This window comes from Adiantum capillus-veneris, chromosome 22, assembly GCF_014529385.1.
Source record: "Adiantum capillus-veneris isolate H3 chromosome 22, ASM1452938v2, whole genome shotgun sequence".
NCBI classification, from domain to species: Eukaryota; Viridiplantae; Streptophyta; class Polypodiopsida; order Polypodiales; family Pteridaceae; genus Adiantum; species Adiantum capillus-veneris.
The window spans coordinates 54,587,737-54,611,403 of NC_140952.1; the positions used below are offsets into that span (position 1 = coordinate 54,587,737).

Here is a 23,667-nt window from a genome sequence, read left to right on the forward strand (position 1 = left end):
ACACTTCCCTCTTTAAAACATTACTTACAGCTCCATAAGAGCTCCAAATTACAATTAGGCATAACGCCAAACACTACCCCCGTTTATTTTTCAGTAGCTGAGACTCCAAGATTACCATCTTTTTAAACATGCCTTCATTGTGTCACCCTCTACTTCATCTTTAAGATAAAATTTAGGGTGGCCGTGTCTTCAAAAAACACGAGTTGCTTGAGAAAATGTAGCATCGAGTCGAGAGCATGTTGATGCTTTCCTAAAACAATGAAGTATACAGTTTGCACAAGAGATTTTACAAGGAGCTTTGTTACACATTACCTGATTTACACTTGGATATTAGATACATGGCACCACTGTCACATTATCATTCAAGAGAATAAAAGCTTCATCATTTAAGTACCATCTCTGCCATCAGTCTGGAGCAACTCAACATCCATGTGAGACACAAACTCCCTCTTTTTAGGTTTTTCTTTCTTTGAACCATGGGCAGACCCACCATTCTGTTCCATGCTGCGAAGATGCGACTCAGCCACAAAAGAGGCAAAAGCTTTACAGAAGCGGGCACTCCGGGACGACATTGACTTATTGCTTGTCTCAATGCCAGGGCCCTCTTGTCGTCGCAAGAAGAGCCAAAGTAGCCTGGCCATATAAACAAAAAGGCTTCCTGTAGATGCCAAACCTGTGATCAAAAAGAGGCCCCAAAAGCTTCCCAAACCCAGCTTGTTAGACTCTACTTGCATGTTAGTTGAATCACATTGGGTTGTTGACAACCACAAATCATGAATCCTTTGCATTTCACCACTCTCTGACATGCTGAGAATGGCTGTTGACATGTCAATAGCCAGTTCTGAGTCCTTTGGAAAAGCCTGCAAAGTTACGCTTGAGCCCATGGGTATGCCCTATCAGTAACAATGTAATAGTGACTACACACTCTACATGCTGTGTGTATGTATGATAAAGTAGTTCTGAGTCCTTTGGAAAAGCCTGCAAAGTTATGCTTGAGCCCATGAGTCTGCCCCATCAGTAACAATGTAATAGTGACTACACACTCTACATGCTGTGTATGTATGATAAAGGAGTTCAAGATTTGCAGAAGTAATGTATACAGCATTTTGGTTACATTCTTTATTTGAAATGTTGCTTTGAAACAAGCATGCAAATAATATCCCATAAGAGATGGTATTGATTTTTTGTGCCAATATCACTCAAGTCTTTCTATCTCTGTATTATTTACTAGCAATGTTGTTAGTTTTAAGAAACGATGCATACAACCATGGCAAACAAACCACAATCTTGATACAATTGAACAACGAGAATCAAGTACACTTACAAACCCCCATCCTCCTTTGGTAAACTCTCGCCCGGCTATGGTGAAGTCACAATGCTGGCTCAAGAACACTTGCATGTACGGGACTTCATCAACTATTGCAGCAACTCCTCCTCCCTCAGGGCCCTGTTTGAGAGCTTTTTCGTATTCCGCCATAGTAGATAAAGGCACCAACCTCTCTTTTGCAATGTTAATGCTAATTAGGTAGTCCTTGACATAGGAGCCGGTCTGGTAACCAACAGGAACATTGCTGGCTTGTAAACTAGTGATACCTTGAATGGCAGGAATCAGCTTTTGTACTGTCAGGATTGAGGTTAGGTTTGCCGTGTAACTCGATGTGATTATGAGCACCACAAACAACCATATAATAATGACAAGCTTTCCACATGTGCTCCTTGTCTTCTCTCCTGCACGGGTCAAGTCTTTGTCACATCAAGTGCAAAACGTATCCATATATGTACCACAGGCAAAACACTTACTTTGCGCAAAAAAGAGAGTTGAGAAAGTGAACCTGCACAAAAAGAGACTGTCAGTAGCCACCTTGTAATAACATATGCTAAGAACTCTGATATTTGTCTACAAATAAGAATATGACCATAAATACACACACACAGATGGTCTGTCATGCTTGTTGCAATTGGGTTTAATGAAAATTAAAAGGAGGGAGAGGGGGGATTCTTGTGAAAGAAGGGGAAAGGTAGACTGGGGGGCACTTGAAAATTGAAACTCACCACAAGACAGTCACTACTTGTTTCTTTGGGCGGCCACGAAAGTCTTTATTCCACTTGTGTTCGAGCATCCAAATCACAAGCCCCGTGAAGATAAAGAATGCTAGAGTGACAAACCACATTCTTGCCGTAAAAGGTTGCAAAAACGCCCATGGATTACTAGAATGTACGTTCTTCAATGGAACAACCACTACAAGTCCAGACTCTGTGTAAGGTTGTGAAAAATCGACCTTTTCCATCCGTTTTGTGGTTATAGTAACATCACCCACAACTGCATCATAGACCTATCTTGCAATCAATTAGAATGTGAGTACTAACAAAAAAAACTCGCTTCCATTAGTCTGGATTCTATTTACTCCATATAAATAAAGAACAAATGATATTTTGCCTCCTTCATTTATTTGAGGTAAAAGAAGGATCAATTAAAGAATCTATGGAAAAACATTATTGGGCAGACGACACATGAAATATAAGAATCCAAGTTGTGACTAATTTATTCTAATGGATTAATAAAAAAATTGTCTGATTAAATCATCAATCAAAATGTCCTTACTGTTGTGTGTTTTCTTTTGCATGTACTAAGCGCACACCCCCCCATCCCCCCCCTCTCTCTCAAAAAAAAAAAAGAGAGGCGGATTTCTATTACTTGAAAGTTCCGTCAGAACGCCCAAATGCTGCCAAATCTGAGGGGTAAGTACATCCCTGTTTACAGAGCAGGCCCAAAGGTGACAAACCAGAAAACTAGATACAACTAGCCACATAAGCAAACTGTAGAAACTGAAAGCCAAGGTAAAAAAACCTATCCTAAAGAGAGTAAAAAGTGCCTTGGCAAGCTAAAAGGAGAGAGGATGACAGCAGCCTCTGCAAGATAGGCACTTCCACCAAAAGCGCACACTGCAACTATATATCAAAAACCTGAGCCACCAGAGGTGGAGACGACAAGGAACATCTCCAAGATCTCGACGTCAGGCATATGCCCACCAACTGATATGATCTGACAGAAAAAGACAATGGATAAACAAAATGGAGGAGCAGTCGATGACGAAGATGATGGATAAGAGACAGCCGACACCACCAAGCGACTGCAGGAGGATGCCACAAGGTGAGTAGCAAAGCGCTGCACTGGAGCAAACAAGGAGCTATCAACAACAATAGAGACCAGTCCATTTGCTGAAGGTGGCTCCTAAAGACCAAAGTTGGGAAGGGAACTCCAAGAAGGTAGCCTCTGATGACAATGACCAAAAGAAAACCTACTGATGAAACTTGTAGAACGAGCAATGAGCAGCCAAACAGAAAAAACATTGAAAAACAAAATCAAACAAAAAGAAACAAAGAGGAAGGGGATTGGTGTCAAGTGGGTCTACAAAATGAAGTACAGATCAGATGGGTCTTTGTATAAGCACAGGGCACACCTCGTTGCCAAGGGCTTTTCTCAGACACACAGAGTAGACTATGACAAGACCTTTGCACTGACTACAAGGGATGGTGACTATTCGAACAATTTTTGCTCCATGTCACGAGATTGTGACAACCACTATATATATTTGCTGGTTTCTTTTCCTTGATTTTTATTTGATTTTTGGGACCCTCTTGTTAAAATCACAAATGACCGGACATTGCATGGCCAGTGTGAAATGGCCGTTGGCCGAGAGTTAGGAAGGGCAGGTCGCCACGAGATAATCGGGCTAGTCGGCACTGAAATCCGAGTGGTAAAAGGTTGGCTAGACTCAATTCAAAGTCATTTAGGCCCCTCGGCAGGACTTTAAAGTTGGTGGGTACTAGGAAATTAAACCAAAGGGAGTCAAATGGACACTTGGCAGTAGGGGAGTTGCATGCAGGTCAACACACACTTTCCAGAAGCCTCATCCAAGAGGGGGCGCCCATTTTTTAGTGGGGGCTGATTTTGGGACTTCATAAGTGTGCTACACAGTGTGTGTGTGTGTGTGTGTAGTGGGTGCAGGTGCTCACAGCTTTAATGGAAAGCTTGCCTTCTCCCTTGCTCTTTTATGAGCGTTTGCCAAGGCAAGAGCCTTCTGTACAGGAACCGGATTAGCTAATTGCTAATTCCCTTAGGTACGCACAGTTCCATCATGAAGGAATGCAAAAATGGAGAGTTTTTTGCGTGCCTCGAGAAAGCCGTGGGTGCTTGTACAAGACAATTTAGAGAGATTTCAGGCTAGGAATCTCGTCTAATTCAAAGGGCAAGTGACCCTATAGGTACGGGAGCTCGAGGGCTACCCACAAGATTGATCGGCACGCGAATCGGAGCGTAAAATAGAGAATTATAGCTTGCTGTAATTTTTTGCAGATTTAGGGTTTTGGCCAGGTTTGATGTATGCACGTCCAAGAGCTTCGGGAAAGCTAGGGAATCACCAAACAGGTGTTTTGGTGCAAACTGAAGGCCAAAAACAGAGATTTCAGCGTGCTGTAATTTCTCGCCAAGTTTTGTAAAGTGCGTGGAAAGTCACTGATTACTTGGGATTTTGTCTGCTGACGAAATTGGGTTAGAGTAGGGGAGTTTCAGCCCGATAAAAATGGGACAGCTTGTAGAAGTTTACAGGTTTTTCTCAAGTGTAATAAGAATAAAGAAATACCGAAAGAGGCGCCAGTCTTTGGGGCCAACAGGGTATGCTTGGAAGCGCTCTAGTTGCCAAGCCGTGGTTTGTTTTGAAGTGTTGAACTCCAATCACACACAGGCTTATTCGTGAAGTTCCTTTCTACCGTAAAGTTTAAATAATGATCAGGTGAAAGCTAAAGTCTACCGCCCTACGGGCCGGTTTCACTCATCATAGATGGCCACTGTTTCAGATGGATGTTAAGCTTTCTAACAACGATTTAGAGGAGGAGGCGTATGTGGAGCAACCTTCATCAAGCGACAAAGTTTACAGGTTGCGGAAGTCTCTTTATGGCATGAAGCAAGCTCCCGGAGCATGGTTTTGCATATGACTCTTATTATCCTCGATACGGACTATACAAGTTGCCATGATTCGCATATTTGCAATACTATGAAGAGATGAAGGTCACGATGCAATCAAAGAAAGGCTTTTGGACTTGGATGGTACCCCTCATAAAGCACGTGTGAATGGCTATAGTGAAGTATTTTGCAAGGTTGATGGCCATGGTTGAAGATGATCCTTCTTCTCAAGAAAACTTTGGTGCAATTGCTAATTATGAAGATGAAATGAAGTTTCTACCACTTGGGTTACAACTTCTCTTTTCAACCGATGATCATAAATGATCTAGCTAGCATGGGGTGTGGCAAACTATCATATGTGCATTTTTGCTACCCTATTTTTTGTAAATTTGTATATATGAACATGACAATGTGTGGCAAAATAGTGTGTGGGCTTTCCTTTTGTGGGTTTTTTTACTTACTTTAGCAAGTACATGTACATGCAATGCAAGTCGTCGGCTGACAGGTTACCTTAAGTTCTCGTAAGTGTGTTGTTTGAGGTGCTACTTAAATATACGTTAGAATTAAGTAAAAATTAAGTGATATTCAGTAAAATATCAGGCTTTTAGTCATTATGTTTGCCTCTTGCTTTTTCATGCTAGTTTTTTCCCCTTGACTAGCCTTCTCTATAAGCAGTTGTGCTATGATAGCCTTCTGTTTGAGCCACCTTTGCACATAGTTGGGGTGAAATTTTGAATTTGTTCAGTATTTTGTTGCAAAAATTAAAAGGAATTTTCAAGCTTTAAAGCACCCCTTTTGGAGCGGTGGTTTGGAAGCTACAGTCTGTTTCCCGCAATGTATAGGATATGATAGCCTGTAGGCAATTTGGTGTAGAGAAATTTGTGGAAGCCTACATGTTTATTGGCTAATGTTCACTTTGAAGTTGTGGTTGAAGAGGAGGGAAACATTTTTTCTCAAGTAGGTTGATGTGTGCCGTAATTCCGTGCAAGGGGACGTGTTTCCTAGCTTCCATGGTGGCCATTTGGGTGAGTGTTCGCCAGTAAATTCCTAGAGGAGGACCATCGGGATTTAGTGCTGTGGGTTGTCAAAAGTCCTTTTGGTGTGCTTCGTGCTGAGATGATGTTTTGAGTACTTTTGGAAAGACATTGCTATCGAGGTGCCGCAGCGTCACATGCACATCTAACCCTATGTGCATGTGGATAAGCTGTAACTCCTATTTCTAGGGCTTAGGACAGCCTAAGAAGTGTTATGGCATGTCATAATAATCAATATCTAATCCTCCTAAATGATTTTCTCATGTTAAACTGATCATATAATATGGGGAAGTGCCAAGGGAGAAAAAGCTAGAATATTGGTTAAGCTAGCAGACTGGCCACAATAGGGATCCAAAGGGGGGGCCATCTGCAGAAGACCCTAAGGTTCAGCCCATTAAGACTTCCAAAATGCTAAGGTTCCAAAATTCAAAGGTTATGTCCACAGGTCAACCTTAAGGAATTGGATGCTTTGTGTGTGACAAAAAAAGTCTTGCATATCCCTACATAGGAGGGGCGAGCCTAGCAAGTAGGGGATGAGAGAGAAAGCCACACACACACACACACACACACACACACACAAGCCCCCTTTACACAAAGGGAATGAAGGACACATGTCAGATGCCTAAGCTAGTTGCTCCCAAAGTGTGCTCAATTCCTATTGGATGACCCTTGAAGTGGACCAATGAGAATTAGGCTAGAGTAAATTTAGCCTAATTAATTTTAAAACACTTAATAAAAAGAACCAATGAAAATTAAGTCTCCTGGATTATTATTGGACAGCCCGTGAAGGGGTCCAATAGGAATTGAGCAGCCCAATGGGCTACTTAATTCCTATTGGTCAGAATGGGGAAAGGTCCAATGGGGATTTAATTCATTTAAATCAATTAAGTTTAATTGATTAAGCTCTCAAAAAAGGGAAAAAGGGGACACATGTCACTATCACTTATGCTGCTTAATAGCCATTGGCTTGACTTGGGGAGGTCCAATGGGGAAAAGCAAGAGCAAATAGCAAGCGGGCTCGCCCAAGAGAGAGAGGGAGCTAATTTTTGCAAGGCATTATCACACACACAGTCTATGTGTGAAGCAAAGAAGACTCTCTCTTCCCAAGCTTTAATGGAGAGCTCATCACCTACTCCAAGCTTTAATGGAGAGCTCATCACCTACTCCAAGCTTGTGAGATAGAAGCCTACATCGACACACTCTTGGCATGTGGATGCAAATCCAACCAAGAGCCAAGCTTCAATGCATGCTCATCTCCTCTACCAAGCTAATTACTAAGCTAAGCTATGCTAATATGAGTGATTATGTGAGGAGATGTACATCTTTCTCGTAAGATACTCCTTCTTCCTCTCAATCTACTCTCATATCCTGCTAGCTCTCACCATCTTCGAAAGTGTGTGAGGTCTTGGGTCTGAGAACGGGGATAATTAAAGTTGTGTTTGCTAAGTGTTTTGCTTAGTGCATGAAGATTTCATCTTCATTGCACTAGCTAGTCTTGAAGGAACACAAAGAATTGTATTGTACAATGTCTCTCTTGATGGGAGAAACCAGAATACAAAGCCTTTTGGAGGGGGGCACCGGCTCCATGTAAATCCGGTCCTCAACTGTTGTCAATAGCTTAATTTCTCTCTCTTTTGCTTTTTGTTGCTCTCTCCACCCAAGCACTCTTGTAATTCTCATAAGGAATCTATTCTAATGAAATGTCCACTATGTTCATGCTAATTTCCGCTACACATAAGTTTTTAGTCCATTAAATGTTACATTGGTATTAGAGCACAAGGTTTCTCTTTTCTTGCTCAAGAAGGGAGGTCTTCAAGCTAGCTATAAATGGTTGGTATTATTAATTGCATGTGAGTAAGTAGAATAGGGATTTTTCAGCCTTGCAGTGCGCCTGCCTTCGTGCAGTTAACGGGGCATCACCGTTGAGAGCTATGGTCTTAATAGTGGAGTCCTACGGGGCTTTCCTACGGCTTAACCACTATTGAGCTATTAGAAGCTTGACAGGAGCCGGTGCTGTTTTGGTGTTGAAAGACCCTCTGTTCTATTCCTTGCAATTAATGGTATTGGAGCCGCGGGTACAGTAGCTTGAGTGCTTTTTCTTAAGGGGTAAAGAGGAGTAGCAACTAGGGCTTGAAGTGCCAAAGTACACCTAAAAAGTTTACACCTAAAAGTTGTTAGAATAGCTGACAATAGTAAAGAGAGTGAAATTAATGTTGATAACTTTGATTTTGCTAATGAGCAAGCTACTAATGATGCTCCGATGCTTGTTAACTATCTTGTTTCTAGGCTTCAACAAGCCATGGGCAATCCATCTCTCCAAAGCGAAGTGCAACGGCAGCTCCGTGCTCACGGGATTCTCCAAGCTCATCACCATGACGAGAGAACACCTAGGAAGCCTCCTTGTGAGACTCCCAAAAGAGGTCTCTCTCCAATTCGGGAAGAAGAAGAGAATCCGTACGAAGGGCTCAAGAATTTACTTCTTGATGATGCATCTCCTTCCCAAAGGAGAACTCAAGAGCCTCCACCAAAGGAACGAGAAAGAAGTGAGTCTCTCGCCACCTCGGCGGAGATGGCTCCCCGAAGACGGCGGGCTAAACGCTCTCCATCACCACCAAAGCGGAGAAGACCATCACACACTTCTCCACGCCATAATTCAAAGAGGGATGATAAAAAGCAAGAGAAGAAAAAGGCGAGAAAGAAGACACCCTCTTCTCCATCTTCTTCATCCTCTTCCTCTTATGAAAGTGATGGTAAAGACGACGAAGATCAAGACAAGAAAAAGGCGAGAAAGAGGTCACCCTCTTCTCCACCTTCTTCAAATTCTTCACCTTCTGAAGAAAGTGATGGTGCAACCTTTGAACCATCAAAAAGAAGAGGCCATAGGAAATCCTATGCCGCATGGAAGAGGTCATCCAAGCTGAAGAAGTTCAAAGAGGGAGGGAAGAGCATCTCTTTCCTTACCTATGATGGCACCTTTGGTGCTACGGACAAAGTTTTGGCCTCTATCCAGCAATTCGATGCGGCGTTTGGAGATGAGGGCTTCACGGAGTCCTCTAAGCTACGTCATGTAGCTATGCACTTTCAAAAGTCCGCCAGGCAATGGTGGTCTAGCCTACAAGCCAACGGTGAAGCTCCACGAACATGGAAAGCTTTAAGAGCTCCCATTATGAAGCAATTTTTGGCCACCGATGCCAAAGACAAAGTACTCACCGAATGGCGAAGCTTAAAGCTCTCTCCCTATGAATCCATCCACAAATATATAGACAAGTTTTGGGACCTACAACTCAAAGCCACTGTCTTCAAAAAGTTGGATTTTGGAGAGCAAAAGCAACAATTTTGTGCGGGCTTAACCGAAGAAATGGCGGAGTATGTCAACTCCCAAAGGCCACGTACCATATCGGCGGTAATACACCATACTATGGTGACCTCACGAATCAATTTCCAAACGGGGGCTAAAAGAAATAATAAGTCCCCGGAAAACAAGGGTTCCAATGAGCCTAAGGGGAAGGACAATGTCCAAAAGTCTCCTAAGGGAAACTCCAACAAAGCTAAAGAGAAGGGAGTTTACAAAGGTAAGAACAAACTCTCTCCTGAAGAGCTTGACCGTTATCGCAAGGATAACCGGTGTTTCAAGTGCGGCGAACAAGGGCATGCGTACCACGCTTGTCCCCAAAAGAACAACCGCCAAGATCCTCCTAGAGCTTCCTTGGTTGAAATCCAAGAGGAGGAGACTCACCAAACTCATCACAAAGGATCTCCTCTATGCCATGCTTGGGGAAAGGTAAGAGAACATGATGCTTTTATTCTCTTTGACCCTGGTTCTACTCACAATTTTATATCTATAGAGTTGGCCACCAAGCTAGGCATACAATCCTACGAGATGGGAGATTTCCTACCCGCAGAGAGTGCCTTCAAGGGGCAAGAAGCTTCAGTCACTCCCTTAATCGGGAAATTGAGGCTTCATGTCCAAGGCTATGTGGACAAAGAGGACTTCTTTATCTCTCCTCTCAAGCATGAGGATATAATCCTAGGGGCACCATGGTTTGACCGTCTGGCTGCCAATGTTAAATTTCCTGAAAGGAGAATCTCCTTTAAGTTCAGGAAAAAAGACATGTATATAGATGCTAAGGAAATGGGTAACACTATCCCCATTGTACATACACCAGCTTTCAACAAGTCAATAAAGAGCTCTATTTCCGTGTACATGATTTTTGTTAAAGATTCTCAAAATGAACTTAATGCTTTAGCAAAAGAAAATAAAAGCAACCAAAAGGAAATAGAGTTATCCAATTTTCTCAAGGGGTTTCAAGATGTTTTTATTGACGACATCCCTTGTGAGCTACCTCCTAAACGAGGTGATGATGACCATGCAATTGAACTTCTTCCAAGAAGTTCACCGCCTAACAAACCTCCTTATAGAGTTTCTCAAGCTCAACAAGAGGAGATTATGCGGCAAGTGCATGAGTTAATTGAGAAGGGCATGGTTAGGCCTAGCTCATCTCCATTTTGCTCACCTGTGCTATTAGTGCAAAAGAAAGACGGCACATATCGTATGTGTGTCGACTATAAAGCACTAAATAGGATCACTATCAAGAATAGGTTTCCCGTTCCACGGGTAGAAGACCTATTTGATAAGCTACAAGGATCTACCTACTTCATTAGGATTGACCTAAAAAGTGGCTATCATCAAATAAGGATAGTTGATCAAGACATTGTAAAGACCGCATTTCGCACCACATTTGGTCTTTACGAATACATTGTCATGCCTTTTGGCTTGACCAATGCACCAGCCACATTCAACCGCTTGATGGAGAAGCTGTTCAGGCCTCATCGAACCGTCACCGGAGTGTTCTTTGATGATATTATCATCTACTCTAATTCATTAGACGAACACAAGCAACACCTCCAGGTAATATTTCAAGTTTTAAGAGAGAATAAACTTTATGTTAATCGAAAGAAAAGTGAATTTTTCTTACAAGAGATTAAGTATTTAGGTCACATTATCTCTCAAGATGGCATCCAAATGGATCCATCAAAGTTAGAGGTAATAAAAGGATGGCCTAAACCAAGGAATCTTCATGAACTAAGAAGCTTTATAGGTATGTGTGCATACTATAAACGCTTCATAGAAAAGTTCTCACAAATTGCGAGACCATTACATGACCTAACAAAGAAAAGCGTTAGGTATACATGGTCTGCTAAGGAGAACAATGCTTTCGAAAAGCTTAAAGAAAAGCTTATCTCTCAACCTGTGCTTACACTACCGGATCTCTCAAAACCATTTGAGGTCCAATGTGATGCTTGTGGTGATTGCCTTGGAGCTGTTTTTCTCCAAGAAGGGCACGCCATAGGCTATGAGAGTCGAAGGCTCGACCCTGTTGAGCAAGCTCTAGGCATATATGAAAAGGAACTCCTTGCAGTTCTACATGCGTTAGACTCATGGAAGCACTATTTATTGGGGACTCCTTTCATTCTACGAACGGATCACCAAAGTCTTAAGTACTTCATGACGCAGACCAAGCTCTCCGACAAACAAACGAGGTGGACAAATTTCCTTTCGCAATTTCATTTTCATATTGCTCACATTGCTGGCAAGCATAATCAAGTAGCTGATGCACTCTCAAGACGGCCGAGAGTGAATGCGATTTCCATAGCAACTCACAATGATCTATCTTCAATGATAGATGAGTACGCTATTGATCCCGACTTTAGAGATGTGATTTCAGCCCTTGCATTAGGGAAGAAAGAAGAACCATTTACTTTACAAGATGGTTATCTTCTCTATGGCAATAGACTATGTGTTACTAACTCACTACGTGAGAAAGTAATGTATGAATCTCATGCTCCACCTTATGCGGGACATAGAGGGATTCAGTCTACCTTAAAGGGAATTGAAACATATTTTTATTGGCCTACCATGAAAGTGAGCATACAAGAGTATGTTTCTAAATGTGTGGTATGCCAAAAGACAAAATTTGATAGAGGGAAGCAACTTGGATTGCTTCAACCCTTGCCAATCCCTAATTCACCATGGGAGAGCATATCCATGGATTTTATCTTTGGATTGCCTAAGTCTATCCATGGGAATACGGGAATATGGACGATAGTAGACAGGTTCAGTAAACAAGCTCATTTTATACCTGTCAAAAAGACTATCAAAGCCCATCAAATGGCAACCCTCTTCATTTCACAAATTTTCAAGTACCATGGCTTGCCAATGTCCATAGTGTCAGATAGAGATCCTAGAATGACCAGTAATTTCTGGAAGGGTCTCTTTGGGAATTTAGGGACAAGGCTAAACTTCTCTTCGGCTTATCATCCACAAATGGATGGCCAAAGTGAAATAGCTAACCTAACCATTCTCAATCTACTAAAAGCCTATGTAACGGAAGTAGATCAAAGATCCCAATGAGAGAAGTACTTACCCTTAGTGGAGTATGCTTACAATAACACTGACATACTTCCACGGGAAAAGCACCTTTCGAGGTAATTGAGGGAAGATCAAAAAGTCCCTTGCTACTTAAAGTACATGGGAAGATCTTCGCTGCAGATAAGTATAGCCGAGACCTACAAGAATCTTTTCAAAAGATTAAGGATGCTATCTCTATCTCACAGCAAAGGCAAAAGGCTGCTGCTGACAAGCACAGAAGAACCCAAGCCTTTAAAGAAAACGATTGGGTCTTGTTAAGTTTCCCAAGGCTCGATTAAGGCACACGACGGGCAAGAATCCTACGGCCACCAAAAGTACTATGCTAAACTAGCAAAAAGGTACTATGGTCCCTTCCAGATTCTTAGGCCAATCAATGAGATGGCCTATCAACTCAAGTTGCCCAATCATTGGCTCATACACAATGCTTTCCATGTGAGCCTATTAAAGCCTTACAAAGGAGAGCCACCTCAAGAACCAACTATTGAAGACCCACCAGAGATCGAGGACCAAGAGGAGGTGCTGCAGCCCGAGTCCATTCTCCGACATGAAGACAAGGTACTAAGAGGCGGTAAGACTATCCGACGATATCTTATTAAGTTTAAGAATTATCCTTTTGAAGATGCTAGATGGATGCAAGGCATACAATTAAAGGATAACCTAAACCTTGTTAATGCTTACAATGCTTCCCAAGAGTAAGCAAATGTACAAAATGTTAAAAATGAACAAAGTTTTTGTCTTATAAGACTCTCTTTTTCTTTATTGTGCACAAAAATGAAGTAGTATGCATGCTTAGATCAAGTTTGCGGAGACAATGTCTCCCAAACACCAAGTAGAGCTTGTCACTCTACTATGGAAGATTGATAGGACTAATGTGCAGACATGCTTGCGGCAGCCTCGGGCTCTCAAGCGCCAAATGGACTAGTCATCCATTGTGGAATGATGTCGTAGGGTAACATAGGGATCATCTACCCGCTAAGAAAAGGACTTATGAATATGCTTTATCTTCTCTACACCATAGTCGAGGACGACTATGATTTCAAGAGAGAGGTAATGTCATAATAATCAATATCTAATCCTTCTAAATGATTTTCTCATGTTAAACTAATAATTTAATATGGAGAAGTGCCAAGGGAGAAAAAGCTAGAATATTGGTTAAGCTAGCAGACCGGCCACAGTAGGGATCCATAGGGGGGGCCATCTGCAGAAGAGCCATGTGCAACAATGGGCTAAAAAGACCCTAAGGTTCAGCCCATTAAGACTTCCAAAATGCTAAGGTTCCAAAATTCAGGTTATGTCCAAAGGTCAACCTTAAGGAATTGGATGCTTTGTGTGTGATTAAAAAAGTCTTGCATATCCCTACATAGGAGGGGGCGAGCCTAGCAAGTAGGGGATGAGAGAGAAAGCCACACACACACACACACACACACAAGCCCCCTTTACACAAAGGGAATGAAGGACACATGTCAGATGCCTAAGCTAGTTGCTCCCAAAGTGTGCTCAATTCCTATTGGATGACCCTTGAAGTGGACCAATGAGAATTAGGCTAGAGTAAATTTAGCCTAATTAATTTTAAAACACTTAATAAAAAGAACCAATGAAAATTAAGTCTCCTGGATGATTATTGGACAGCCCCTGAAGGGGTCCAATAGGAATTGAGCAGCCCAATGGGCTACTTAATTCCTATTGGTCAGAATGGGGAAAGGTCCAATGGGGATTTAATTCATTTAAATCAATTAAGTTTAATTGATTAAGCTCTCAAAAAAGGGGAAAGGGGGACACATGTCACTATCACTTATGCTGCTTAATAGCCATTGGCTTGACTTGGGGAGGTCCAATGGGAGAAAAGCAAGAGCAAATAGCAAGCGGGCTCGCCCAAGAGAGAGAGGGGACTGATTTTTGCAAGGCATTATCACACACACACTCACACACAGTCTGTGTGTGAAGCAAAGAAGACTGTCTCTTCCCAAGCTTTAATGGAGAGCTCATCACCTACTCCAAGCTTGTGAGATAGAAGCCTACATCGACGCACTCTTGGCATGTGGATGCAAATCCAACCAAGAGCCAAGCTTCAATGCATGCTCATCTCCTCTACCAAGCTAATTACTAAGCTAAGCTATGCTAATATGAGTGATTATGTGAGGAGATGTACATCTTTCTCGTAAAATACTCCTTCTTCCTCTCAATCTACTCTCATACCCTGCTAGCTCTAACCATCTTCGAAGGTTTGTGAGGTCTTGGGTCTGAGAACAGGGATAATTAAAGTTGTGTTTGCTAAGTGTTTTGCTTAGTGCATAAAGATTTCATCTTCATTGCACTAGCTAGTCTTGAAGGAACACAAAGAATTGTATTGTACAATGTCTCTCTTGATGGGAGAAACCATAATACAAAGCCTTTTGGAGGGGGGACCGGCTCCATGCAAATCCGGTCCTCAACTGTTGTCAATAGCTTAATTTCTCTCTCTTTTGAAAGTATTGTTGATGCTATCTAACTAGGTGTTATGCTTTTTGTTGCTCTCTCCACCCAAGCACTCTTGTAATTCTCATTAGGAATCTATTCTAATGAAATGCCCACAATGTTCATGCTAATTTCCGCTACACATAACCTTTTAGTCCATTAAATGTTACATGGCACCCTCGTGGCCTGTACGCAAGTTATACATGTCCAGGTACTTTAGATTAGTTACATACCCTCTATTGTACATGAGCACAGCCACTGTCTGATAGGTGTAGGCACTGGGGAGTGTTCTCATACAGTTGCATTAGTACCCAACCCAGGTATTTATCTACATATGAAGCACCTCTTAAAAGTGAGTTTATTAACTCATTAATAAGTGACATTTTAAGAAATAGTGGGTTTTTATTGGCATTGATCGACTATCACAACCTGGAGCGCACACGAATAATCAATTAGTTGAAAATAAATAGAATATTGACCAATAGAGACAAGACAGAAGTTGGGGACCAAAAGATGGGTTGGTCCCCCCCCCCAAAGAGAATCTTTATTCAGGGAGAATCTTTTTAGCAAGCACAAGAACAGGAGAAAACCTCTCCGTTCTAGATCTTAGTCTCGATGGTAGTTTCCTTTCCGTTAGGGAAATCCGAGAGACAAGCTGTAAGGTGTAGCGGAAGTGAATGTTGAACTTTGCTCAAGATGAATGCTCCGAACTGTGCTCAAGGGTTCCTTTTACTTACAAAAGGGAGAGCCTTCCGTTCTTTTAGTGAGAGAGTGTAAGTGATCACAAACAAAGTGGATAAACACTGTGAATGAAGGTGCTGAGACTGAGAGATAGAGAGAGAAGAATACAATACCAGACAAGTTGTCAAACCCTCCTCCAAGGGCCTCTCTCTCGATGGCAAGAGAAGTCTATGCTATTGATTGAACAAATCTGGTACAAGATGCTGATGCAAGTTCGTGAGGCTATGATACAATGTGTATCTAGGTTGGAGACGATGGCGACGAAGAGAGCGGCGACGACGACGGTTGGCTGAAAATGCTATCTGCTGGCTGTTCTTAATCTGCTGAAAATGCTGGATTTGTTGTTGACTATGCTGCTGAAAAACGCTGAATCTGCTGCTGATTATGCTGCTGAAAAAATGCTGAAGTTCAGGCTGTCCAAAAACGCTAGGGGCAGGTTGTCAAAACGCTGAGTCTGCTGCTTGAAAAACGCTGATTTGCTGGCTGCAAAAACACTGATTAAGAGGCTGATTTGCGACGGGAATGGCTGCTGAAAATGCTGGTCTTTATCTGATGGAAAAAACGCCAGGCTTCAGGAGTTCTTGCTTGAGAAGCTGCTAGAGGTGCCTGCTGCAAGTAATTGCCTGTGCACTTCCTTCTTCTTCTGCCAGAATACACTAGCGCTAGGTTTTCTTTTATATAAGCTTGGCTCAATTGCCCTACCCAGTTTCCCAACAAAAGTCACTTAAAAATAATTAGTGAAAAATGGCTAAAATAGGGAAAATAGATTTTTTGCACTGTAAAATGCTCCTGATGGAATCTGATGGTAATGCTAATGATCATGCTGTGTGCAACCAGAGGATATGCATCTACTCTAGTGCCTGGACATGCACGGTCTACGAACAGACTGAACCATGTCGAAACCAATGCAACAACACTTGCTTCTGCTCCATGACTTCAACTTCATCGATAATCTCCGATTCTTCTTCTTCCGAAATGTCCTTTGGAGGTGTTCCCCTGAAACACTTTCAACCAAGAAACATGGAAAACGTTGTGCATTGACCATGAGTTAGGCAATTGCAATTTCATTGAAACCTCATTTATCTTTTTAATGACAGGAAAAGGACCATACATTCAAAAAGACAACTTTAGACACTTCTTTCCAACTTGCTTAAGACGTTGCTTCATGATTCTTAAATACACCCAATCCCCTTCCTTGATCGAAACATCCTGACGATGCTTATTAGCCTGCCGCGAGTAAGATTCCTAAGCCTTGCTTAGCCGAAGCTTCACACTCCCATAAATCTCATCCAACGACGGACTTTCAGCGTTGGCATCAGGCGTTTGACTGACCGAGCGAGTCAAAAGTGACTGGAACGGACGGCCAAAAGCTGGGGCCAAAAGCTGCCTCATACGGAGTTCGACCAATGACACAGGAATAAGTCATTCAAAATAGCCTGAACCAATGGGAGATAGAGCTCCTAATGAAACTGCTGATCATGCACATATGACTTTAAAACATCAAAAGTCAACGGATTGTAAATCTCTGTCTGACTATCTAACAATGAATGAAAAGCCGATGAAAAATTCAACTTAGTGCCAAAGTTTTCAAAGAGTGCGCGCCAAAAATTGGACGTGAACTTAACATCCCTATCTGAAACAATCGATTTTGGAAAACCACAGAGGGGGTACCAATGCTTTATGAACAATCGTGCCACATCTTGTGCGGTTACTGTGGCCTTACAAGGAATCAACATCACGAATGAGATAGTTGCTTGGCCCTTGGGAAGCAAGAGCCTGCAACTATTGCTTACCAAACTCAGAATCCGCATACTGGTTCTTCATGCTGTCGAAAGACACACCCTGAAGAGAAACTGTGGATCTTGACTCAAGAGCCAAAATCTGTCCTTTGCGACTCAACGCATCTACAACACGGTTAGCTTTCCAAGCACAAACTCAATCAAACCTCCAAATTGCTCAAAAAATTGTGACCACCATGCTTGGCGATCACTCCAATGTGCACTAGGCATAGACTGGAGCCACTTGAGAGCTTGGTGATCTGTGTGAACTGTAAACTCTCTACCATACAGAAAATGCTTAAGAGAGTGAATGACAGACAAAAGTTCTTTATCATAAATTGAATAGTTCTTTTCTGCACTATTGAGCTTCCGACTAAGGAAAGCTACTGGACGACCATGCTGCTAAAGCACATCGTCTATGGCGACATTGCTCGCATCTGTCCATACCTCAAAGGGGTCATCCCAAGAGGCAAGGGTAAGACACGGTGCTTCTGTCACCGCAACCTTGAGAGTTGTGAAAGCCTCAATGGCTGCTTCGGGCAAGTCTACGCGCTGACGGCGAGTCTTTACCCCTTTCAAAACATCAGTCATAGTACAGCAATGCGTGCAAAATTCTCTATGTGCGAACTATATGCTTGACATAAACCAAGAAAAGAACGCACATCATATGTAGTTTTGGGCAAATCCCAATTACTTACCTGTTCCACCTTCGCGGGGTCTATCTTGACGCCTTCTGTAAAAATGATATAACCCAGATAAGTAACTTCAGTGAGAAAATATTCAGATTTCTTAGCTGCAATGTACAACTGACACTCATCCAAACGGGTTAGTACCCTTTCTACATTTACTTCAGTGAGAAAATATTCAGATTTCTTAGCTGCAATGTACAACTGACACTCATCCAAACGGGTTAGTACCCTTTCTACATCCTTTTCACATTGTTCCCACGATGCAGAAAAAATAAGCATATCATCAAGAAAGATGAACACACATCTGACCATATCGCCAAAACGGCCTACCATGAGACGGTTAAATGTACCCACGGCACCTGTCAATCCAAAAGGCATAACAACATATTCCCATTGCCCTCGCTCTATGCGAAAAGCGGCCTTGAAGATGTCGCCTTTGAATACCCTTACCTGATGGTATCCACTCTTGAGATCGACCTTACTTGTTGTAACAGACTTGGACACTCCAAGTCGAGAATCTACCGCGACACCACAATACATCACTTCAAAACACTTCACAGTTCACAATTGATTGGACATTGGCCCAGCGGAGTTCCGCGCCTAGAGATATTGGCCCCAAAGACTGGCGCCCCTTTCGGTATTTCTTTTTGTATTTATTTGTTGCAAAGTACAAGCGAGTAGTCGGGACTCACTCTCAGACTCTGCGTCCAAATGCTCTAAGAAGTGAGAGCCCAAACTACTAATTTAAAGATTTACAAGGGATGCTAAAAGCAGAGTCCCAAAAGCTGAAAATCAAAAGCTTTTAAAATAAAGCAAGGATCTCTCTCTCAAGGCTTGTAAATTAAAGCACTTAATTTTAAAGCTCTCTCTCTCTCCTTGCATAGCCATTTGCGTAGCCAAAAGCAAGTCCAAAAGCAAGTCCAAAAGCTGCGCCAGGCTGCCGTAAATTGCACCGCAATTTACGGGATGCCACGTCAACAGTACGGACTTTCCAGATTCTGCGGGCCTGTCTGTACAGTAGTGCCACGTCAGTAGCTTCAACGGGGGAAATTCTTGCAAGGGTGTGTGTGTGTATGTACTCGGCAGCCACGTCACCAGTTTGTGACATACCCCCCTCTTGAAAGCATTGTAATCGCCCTCAATTACGCCTGCAAAACAAACATAGGCCATAAACTGTCTTAGCAGACACTGACTGTTAGTACCGACGCACTAGGAACACACATCTAGCACATGTACCAATCGACAGTCATATCACACGACATCACAGGACATCACATGACAAATCACATTCAACATTCATTCGGATCTCAAACCATGATTTATCGGCAATGCAATTAGCAATCGCATCTAGATCCACTCATGACCTCATAGATGCCCGATTGACTAATCCCTATTGCAACCATGTCTATCGCAATCATTCAAACCAAAATGCTGCAGTCATTTCGTCTATCAGTTCCTGCACTTAAATAAGCCAAGAACAAATCAGTATCATATTATCGGGAATTCTATTTCATAAAGTCATTACGGCAGAATACTATCAGCTCTCAGTATCCCTGAAGCTCAAAGAGACATCAATGACTCTAGTATAATTCGAGGCATCTGTTGACAAAGGAGCGGAGTAACTCCCCTCTTGTGCATACCCACTGCACCAGATTTCCGGCCAAGCTGAATTCGGGGTTCCAATTGGAATAGACTATGCTAAATCAAAAGCTTCAAGGCAAAGTTTCACAATCTGAGGAGTATCTGCTAGGTCCTCCTCCTCCATCCACTTCGTATCCAATGCAAGATAGTTCTTGAATTTAACCAAGAACCGCCTTATCACTTTACCCTTAATCTTTTTGTCTTTATGGGCCAATATCTGTTTTGGAACAAGGATCTCCTCGTTTTCTTCCACTTCGGGTTGCTGATCAGGCTCTCCATCTTCGGGCACATCGCCTTTAAAAGGCCTCAAGAAACTCACATGAAAAGCACTGTGAATCCTCCAAGTTTCGAGCAGCTTCAGTCGAAAGGAGACATCATTTATCTTTTTAGAGATCTGGAAAGGTCCGTAGTATCGCATACTAAGCTTTGAAAAAAGCCTCTCCTTTCCCTTTTCCTTTCTCAGGCGTGCCTTCTCAAAACGTAAGAGCACCCAATCGTTCTCCTTCAATTTCAAATCACGACGATGGCGATTTGCTGCCTTTTTCTGTCTTTCTTGAGATTTCTGCAGAGCCTCGCGGACCTTGGCAAAAGCCGTGTCCAAGTCGCGCATGTACTCATCGGCTTCAAAAATCTTATCTTTCGTGCTTAGGAAGGGTAGAACCTTCGTAGCACCTTCAATAATCTCAAATGGCGCCTTCCCCGTCGACGAGTGTACCGTGTTGTAGTGGGCAAATTCCACCAAAGGTAAATACTTTTCCCATTGAGTCTTCTGATCTGAGATGTAAGACTTTAATAAATCTAGAACCACTGAATTGGCAATCTCGGATTGCCCGTCAGTCTACGGGTGGAAAGATGATGAGAACTGCAACCACGTGCCAATGTTCTCCCAAATTGCCTTCCAAAACAAACCCATAAATCTGGAGTCCCTGTCGGAGACAATCGTCTCGGGCATGCCATGTAATCTAAAGATCTGGGCCACAAACAGTCTCGCTAAGTGATCCGGCTTGACTGTTTTCTTCACTAGAACGAAATGAGCTTGCTTGCTAAATCTGTCAATAACAGTCCAGATACCATCGTGACCACTCTATGTTCCTGGGAGATCAAAAATGAAATCCATTGCAATACTTTCCCAGGGGCGGGTGGATATGGGCAAAGGCTGTAACAATCCCTGTGCTTTATGCCTGTCAAACTTGACCTTCTGGCATACCAAGCACCTGCGCACAAACTCGTCCACATCTTTCTTGAGTGTCGGCCAAAAGAAGTCTCTCTCTACCCCTTTCAAGGTGGTAGCAATGCCGTGGTGACCCGTAAAAGGTGGACAGTGGCATTCGGTCATAACCTTTTCCCTCAACAGCTGTGTAACGCACAACATGGTTTTCCTCATCAAGTAGCCATTTCGAATAAATGAATCCCGCTACTATCTCCCCATCCCGTATCCGTGTAAAAATGTCTACAAAAATCTGTATCTGTGGCATACTGATCGACCATATCCTCGAAGCTCCTATGATGTATTGCGGAATAGCCAGAACCAACTGCTTCCGAGACAAAGCAACTGCCACCAAATTATTATGTCCCTGAACATGGACAATCTGGAAGTGAAACTATGACAAGATGTTCGCCCAACGCATCTGCTTTTCTAATAGCTGCTTCTATGACAAGAAGTAGCGTAAACTCTGATGGTCTGTAAAGATAGTAAAATCCGCTCCGAGTAGGTAGTGCCGCCACTGAGTAAGAGCATGGATAGCCACCAAAAGCTCTTTCTCATAAATTTGTGTTGTCAATTCCGGCCTTGAGACCAATCGGCTTTCGTAAGCAATGACATGGCCTTCTTGCATTAAGACCGCATCCAGACTACGACCACAAGCCTCACAATATACTTCAAATGACTTCTGGAAGTCCGGCAAAGTCAAAACTGGTCCTGTAGTCAATTTCTGTTTCAAAGTCTGAAAGGCAGTCACCTCTGTGGGTCCCCACGAGAAAGGTACTCCTTTCTGTGTCAAGATATATGTAACAGACTTGGACACTCCAAGTCAAGAATCAATCACAACAGCACCAAATAACCACTTCAAACAATTCACAGATCACAATAGATTTGCACTGGTCCGGCGGAGTTCCGTGCCTAGAGATATTGGCCCCAAAGACTGATGCCCCTTACGGTATTTCTTTTTGTATTAATCAGTTCAAAGTACAAGAGAGTGGGTCGGGATTCACTCTCAGACTCTGCGTCCAGATGCTCTGAGAAGCGAATGCCCAAACCACTTATTTAAAGTTACAAGGGATGCCCAAAAGCAGAGCCCCAAAAGCTTCTAAATCAAAAGCTAAAAGCTTCTCTCTCTCAAACCCCCTATGGGCTTTTTTTTAAAATAAAGCAATTGGACTCTCTCTCTTTCTGTCCCAATTGCATAGCCCAAAAAGCAACTTTTGCAGCGCAAAATCCACCGCAATTTCAGGGATTTCCGTACACTGACCCACGTGGCAGATTTTTTAGGGTTTCAGCCAATTAGGGTTTCAGCCAGCAGTTAGGGTTTCCAGAAATTAGGGTTTGCACAATTTTTAGGGTTTTTGGCAGAAATTAGGGTTTCTGCTGTTGGTAGCCACGTCATCACTTTGTGACATACCCGCCTCTTGAAAGCATTGTAATCGACCGCGATTACGCCTGCAAAACCCACAAAAGCCATAAACCGTCTTAGCAAACACTGATTGTTAGTACCTACGTACTAGGAACACACATCTAGCACATGTACCAAATCGACAGTCACATCACACGACACGACATCACAGGACATCACTAGACATCACATGACATTTAACATTCATTCGGATCTTAGAGCATGATTTATCGGCAAGGTAGCTAGCAATCACATCTAGGTCCAATTGGGACCTCATCGATGTCCGATTGACTAACCTCTATTGCAACCATGTCTATTCAAGATCAATCAGACCAAAATGCTGCAATCATTTCGTCTATCAGTCCCTGCACTTAAGAGAAGTCAAGAACAAATCAATATCATAATCAGGAATTCCATTTCATTGAAGTCATATAGCAGAATACTATCACCTTTCAGTATCCCTGAAGCTCAAAGAGACATCAGTGACTCTAGTATCTAAATCAAGGCATCTGTTGACAAAGGAGCGGAGCGACTCCCCTCTTGTGCATCCTACTGCACCAGATCTCCAGCCAAGCTGAATTCTGGGTTCCATTTGGAGTATACTATGCTAAACCAAAAGCATCGAGGTAAAGTTTCACAATCTGAGGAGTATCTGCTAGGTCCTCCTCCTCCATCCACTTCGCATCCAATGCAGGATAGTTCTTGAACTTAACCAAGAACCGCCTTCGGACTTTACCTTTAGTCTTTGTATCCTTATGTGCCAAAATCTGTTCATGAACAAGGATCTCCTCGTTTTCTTCCACTTCGGGTTGCTCATCAGGCTCCCCATCATCAGGCACATCACCTTTAAAAGGTTTCAAGAGACTCACATGGAATGAATTGTGAATCCTCCCAAGTATCTGGCAGTTTCAATCGGAAGGAGACATCATTTATCTTTTCAGTGATCTGGAAAGGTCCGTAGTATCGCATACTAAGCTTTGGAAAAAGCCTCTCCTTTCCCTTTTTCTTTTGTAGGCGTGCCTTCTCAAAACGTAAGAGCACCCAATCATCCTCCTTCAATTTCATGTCGCGACAATGGCGATCCGCTGCCTTTTTCTGTCGTTCTTGAGACTTCTGCAAAGTCTCGCGAACCTTGGCAAAAGCCGTATCCAAATCTCGCATATATTCATCCGCTTCAAAGATCTTATCTTTCGTGCTTAGGAAGGGTGGAACCTTCGTAGCACCTTCAACAATCTCAAATGGCGCCTTCCCCGTCAAAGAGTGTATCGTGTTATTGTAGGCAAATTCCACCAAAGGTAAGTACTTTTCCTATTGAATCTTCTGATCAG

The 23,667-nt window shown here is 42.6% G+C and overlaps 1 protein-coding gene across 4 annotated transcripts in view; it reads right to left on the bottom strand.

The window, feature by feature from the left end:
- Positions 1–228: 228 nt before the first annotated feature.
- Positions 229–23,667, bottom strand: part of LOC147429382 (glutamate receptor 3.5-like) — a 40,127-nt gene continuing 16,688 nt past the window's right edge. The window contains exons 3-6 of one of the 4 annotated variants that reach the window (XM_086495590.1): positions 2,053–2,333; positions 1,801–1,832; positions 1,325–1,728; positions 229–860 (exon numbers count right to left, since the gene is read on the bottom strand). In XM_086495590.1, the coding sequence (XP_086351716.1) occupies positions 387–860; positions 1,325–1,728; positions 1,801–1,832; positions 2,053–2,333 (1,191 nt within the window). In that variant the 3' untranslated portion in view covers positions 229–386. Of the gene's footprint in view, positions 979–1,324; positions 1,729–1,800; positions 1,833–2,052; positions 2,334–23,667 lie in introns of all 4 variants that reach the window. The other 3 variants (XM_086495589.1, XM_086495592.1, XM_086495591.1) reach the window with 3 other exon arrangements.